The following is a 5,149-nucleotide window of genomic DNA, read 5'->3' on the forward strand; positions in this document are numbered from 1 at the left end:
GGTTGAAAAATAAGGGATTTATAACACTAATAAATAATTATCATTACTTTCAGGAAATGGGGACAAGTTTTCTACAGTGGCTAAATGAAAAAGTAGAAAAAAAACATATTGCTGTGGAAGATATTAGGCCCCAATTTCCAACAATATGGAGCAGGTTTCTTTTTGAAAAAAATTTGACCGACAATTTTGAAGATGATGAAGAAGAAGAATTAGGTGGTTAGTTACCATTAACTTTATTATACAGCTGAAGGCATTGGGAAGACAACCAACTCAGTTACACATTTTCATCTAGATCATCTTTAGAAGTCTATAGAGACAAATTACCGTCTTCATTACTGTCGAGAAGTGGACTAGGGACAATTAATTAAAATATGTTTTCTAGTAACACCTGTGGTAGGGATGACATCGTTTAGACTGGAGTTTGTATTGATTTACACATGATATATAAAGTGTTCATCAATAAAAATAAGTAAGTAGTTAGGTAGTAGTGTAAAAAATGTAGTAAAACTTCCACAATTAAAATTTCTATTTTTATCACAGAATTTCCACTTAGTTCCCTATATTTTTCTTACCATTATTTCAGCTTTTTACTAAGGGATCTGGTAAAGGATTTCAGCTGATAAACTCTATAGTCCCAATTTTAAGTCCTATGAGTCAACAGGAAGAGGAGGAGGAGGAGGAGGAGGAGGAGGGGGGAGGGAGATTGTGTATTATATAAAGAGAGAGAGAGAGAGAGATGCCTCTCTCAGTCACTAACTAGTCAGTCTAATACAACGCTCACATTTTGTTTTCATAGCAATGAGAGAAGAAAAAAATCGTTTGGAGACTTTTAAGGACTGTAACTTCAGTGTAAACAGTCATGTACTTGCAAAGGCGGGTTTCTATTATACTCATAAAGCAAATCTTTTAGAATGTTCAATGTGCCATTTTCAAATTGATGCCACGAACGTAAACAAAGATGAAAATAGAATCATTGCTTTACATAAGAAAGAGAAACCAGAATGCACATTTAATCAGAACGTGAAAAGATCTATTTCTAAGAAGTTTGATTCATATGACAGTTTACGGTTTGAAAAGGAACGTTTGGATACCTACATAGATTGGCCACTTGAATGGTTAGAACCATCTGATTTGGCTCGTGATGGCTTTTACTATCTGCGAACAAATGACCACGTTGCTTGTGTCTTTTGTCGAGGCATTGTTGGTTCCTGGGAAAGAGGAGACACTCCCAGAGGCGAACATCAGCGGCACTTTCCCCATTGTCAATTCATTCGAAACCAACCAGTGGGAAATTTTCCACTGATATTTAATGAAAAATTCGAGGGTTATTCCATTCCACTGAGAAATAGTAAAAATTCGTCCTATAGACAAGGAATAGATGTCTGTGGTCTAAGTCCTATGACAGACAATGGAATAGATGTCTGTGGTCTAAGTCCTATGACAGACAATGGAATAGATGTCTGTGGTCTAAGTCCTATGACAGACAATGGAGTTCACCAACATACCATTGCCAAGCGAAAAGACTACTTAACACTTGAAAGTCGCCTAGCAAGCTTTAACAATTGGCCTGAACGTGTAACACAGAAACCAACTGAATTGTCAGAAGCTGGATTCTTCTATTGTGGTTTAAGTGATCATGTGCGCTGTTATCATTGTGGGAATGGACTTCGAAACTGGGAAACTGATGATATACCTTGGGATGAACATGCTCGCTGGTACCCAGAGTGTACCTTCCTCTTCTTGATGAAAGGAAAAGAATTCATTGATCAGGTATGTCAGCTAAGTAACTTGAAATGAAGGTTGACTATTATTATTGTAATCTTTATAAAGCCATTTGTAACATTAACTTTATTTTTTTTTCAGGTTCAAGGGGAAAGGCCACCTTATGAGACAAACCCTTCAATAACCCATATCAATGAAGATCAACACAAACTTATTAAGGAACTAGACATAACTAAGCACCTTATTTCAATGGGTTTCCAGGAAGATCATGTGATGACAACGTATCATAATCAACTCAAAGAGAAGGGGTTACCTTTCTTTGACATTGAGTCATTTATTGAAGCAGTCTTACAGTACATGGAAAACGAAGTTAGAAAATGTCTAGTAAATAAATTGGCATTGGCTGAAGTTGATGTTGTCCCAAGCCCAGCCATATCTGATAGAAATGAGTTGGCTTCTGACACAAACCAACAAGTAGAATCATCTACAACTTTAATGGAATTGGCAATGACTGAAGTTGATGTTGTCCCAAGCCAACCAATGTCTGATGGAACTGAGTTGGCTTCTGACCAAAACCAACAAGTAGAATCATCTACAACTTTAATACAGCCTATAGTAGATGAATTGGCATTGGCTGAAGTTGATGTTGTCCCAAGCCAACCAATGTCTGATGGAACTGAGTTGGCTTCTGACCAAAACCAACAAGTAGAATCATCTACAACTTTAATACAGCCTATAGTAGATGAATTGGCATTGGCTGAAGTTGGTGTTGTCCCAAGCCAACCAATGTCTGATGGAACTGAAGTAGAATCTACAATAGTTGATGAATTGACATTGACTGAAGTTGATGTTGTCCCAAGCCCACCAATGTCTGGTGATTCTAACCCACAACCATTATTTGGTAAAATAACTGATCAAGTTGCCACTCTCCTAAAGTCAGAAGGTACAATTAGACACAGAGTGATTGAGTGTAAGATTTGTATGGAGAATGAGAGTGAGTTAATGTTTTTACCTTGTAATCACATATGCACTTGTTTCAAATGTGCATCAAACATATCCACATGTCCAATTTGCAGAGCTGAGATAAAATATACTATTAAAGCAATTATATCATAGTAAAGAATGTTTTAGATGTGTGATAATGATATGATATGTACGATTCGAGAGCAATACTTGGATACAAAAATATGTCCACACCTACAGTAATAAGGATGATTTTAGACCATTTACATAACATAATGTATCCTATCTATCAACCCGGCTGGAAATATATGAATTTCAAATCTTATTATTCCTATAATAAATACCTTATAATTATTATTGACGAAATATTATTCCTCTCCCCAGATATAATCTCAGATGAGGAAAAGTTGTAGTTTAGTTATACCAATGTGTGTGTGTGTATCCTTTCAAAATAGATATTTCTATTTTTTTTTTGTCTTTAAGGTAGTATAAAAGTGTCACTAAGGTAGCCTGCAGCAGAACACAGTTTATGGATTAATTGTCGCAATCCAAGCACGCTACACTACATACTACCTCTTGATATAACTTTCTAGACAGTGAAAGTGAACAAACAAGCAGTACTACTCAATCTCTGGCGGAACTGAAGAAGCAAACAACCATTCCACAAACTAGTCAAGCCAATCAACCAACTTGTCTGTCAACTGATCTACAACCACCCAACCAATCTGTCCATCAACTGGTCTACAACCACTCTTTTTCTGTTGGAAGTTTCTTTCTAGGGAAGTGGATAACAATTGATCATATAAAATAAGAGAGCACATACTGTTTTTCATAATGGTTGCACCATATGAATTTGATGACATGCAATTGTCAAGGTCTTTAGTACGTGTCTCAGGCAGTGCCTATAACACAGGAGTCATTTTAGACTTAAGCAGAACATCCACTTTCGCTGCTACAGTTCCAGTGGACCCATTGCCTCCGAAATTAGCAGGACCCAGAACACAACAGCAACTATTGCTGAATATTAATAAGCTGAAACATGAAAACCATATTATTCAACAAAATTTGTCAGTTTTGTATGAAATGTTTAAAGAACAGGAGAAACAAATTTCTATGTTGAGAAGGGGTATAAGGGAATGGAGCATCCAAAAAAGTTCCTGTTCCGAAACCACTATCTCCTCCTACTTACTCAACACACCCACCATCTCCTCCTCCTCTTCCAATTAATTCTCTCAATCCATCATCGTCCCCTACAATTTCTATGAGAATCAGGTAATTGTCACCTGATCGTAGAATTATATTAAATCAATAATTTAAAAAAAAATGAGTGAAATTGTTAAAATAATCTTGAATACTATAACATTCCCAGACAATGGTTCCTCGGGTTTGAGAGAACGTATATTCATAAAAACTCTTATTAACAATTTTGTTGTTGTGAATGATGATGATAAAAGAATAATTCTATTATTGAATAAAATGCTTCATTTGTTTACTATCTCTGATCGATATATTAAATTAATAACCTGAAACATATCCTCTTAAGAGTCAGAATCAACAAAAACAAACAATAGCTCATTTGAATAAAAAATGTAATGAATGTGAGAATGAAAAAAGTGAATTAGAAAATTAAATGTGGATATCAAGATGCCACAATAACAGATTTAAATACAAATGTGAGAGATTTAGAACTTACTATTGTGCAGCTTACAGAGAAATTAGGAGACCAAGAAAATGAAATAGAGAATTTAAAGAAGGAAAATTCAACTCTTCAAGATAATCAAATGAAGCTTAGAATCCAATACGATGATGAAAAGAAACAGTATGAAACAGAATATGCATTTATGTTAGATGAGAAAGATAGACACATTTCAACATATCTCCGAAGACAAAGACAAACAAATAAAAGACTTAGCTGATGAAAAAGAAAAACTAACTGATTTAATAAATTCAAATAATACTAGTATAAGTCGTCAACAACAAGAAGAATTAAATAGGAAAATAAATACAAATTTAATGTCTCTTAAGGAATACCAACTAAAATTAGCTGCATGTGAAAACGATATAAGGATCCAGAATATACAATTTCTGGAATGCCAACAAGCCCTTACAAAAATGCAACTATGATAAACAATCAGACCAAGAAGAATATAATAAGCTATTAAGTATCCCAAAACCATTATGTTCAAGGAATGCCAACAAAAACTACTAGATTGTGAAAATTCTAAACAAATTAAGTATGATGAATATAATACATTAGTAAAGAATATAAATGAAGCAAATAAATATAATATTGAAACATTAGAGCGACTTTATACAAAACCTACATTATCGAATAGCGATATAATTCATTGTTTTTCAAGCATATTTCCTTTAGATGATGATAATGAATCGAAAGGCAACAAGAAAATCACAAATTGAAGCAATAATAAATAAGTTCATTCATCAGTTAAATACCGAACGTGAT

At 34.4% G+C, this 5,149-nt stretch overlaps 1 protein-coding gene across 1 annotated transcript; it reads left to right on the plus strand.

The window, feature by feature from the left end:
* Positions 1 to 798: 798 nt before the first annotated feature.
* LOC123748799 (baculoviral IAP repeat-containing protein 7-like) lies at positions 799 to 4,601 on the plus strand. Its single transcript, XM_069324128.1, has 3 exons — positions 799 to 1,770; positions 1,864 to 2,226; positions 4,389 to 4,601. The coding sequence occupies exons 1-3, from the start codon at positions 799 to 801 to the stop codon at positions 4,599 to 4,601; spliced, it is 1,548 nt and encodes a 515-aa protein (XP_069180229.1).
* The last annotated feature ends 548 nt before the right edge of the window (positions 4,602 to 5,149 follow it).

This window comes from Procambarus clarkii, chromosome 13 (assembly GCF_040958095.1).
Source record: "Procambarus clarkii isolate CNS0578487 chromosome 13, FALCON_Pclarkii_2.0, whole genome shotgun sequence".
NCBI classification, from domain to species: Eukaryota; Metazoa; Arthropoda; class Malacostraca; order Decapoda; family Cambaridae; genus Procambarus; species Procambarus clarkii.

Bases quoted from the DNA above. Each gene is read 5' to 3' on its own strand.
- LOC123748799 (XM_069324128.1), top strand. From the start codon at position 799: ATGAGAGAAGAAAAAAATCGTTTGGAGACTTTTAAGGACTGTAACTTC. The intron at 1,771-1,863 runs GTATGTCAGCTA...TTTTTTTTTCAG, and splicing joins GAAAAGAATTCATTGATCAG to GTTCAAGGGGAAAGGCCACC. The intron at 2,227-4,388 runs GCAATGACTGAA...ACTATTGTGCAG, and splicing joins CTACAACTTTAATGGAATTG to CTTACAGAGAAATTAGGAGA.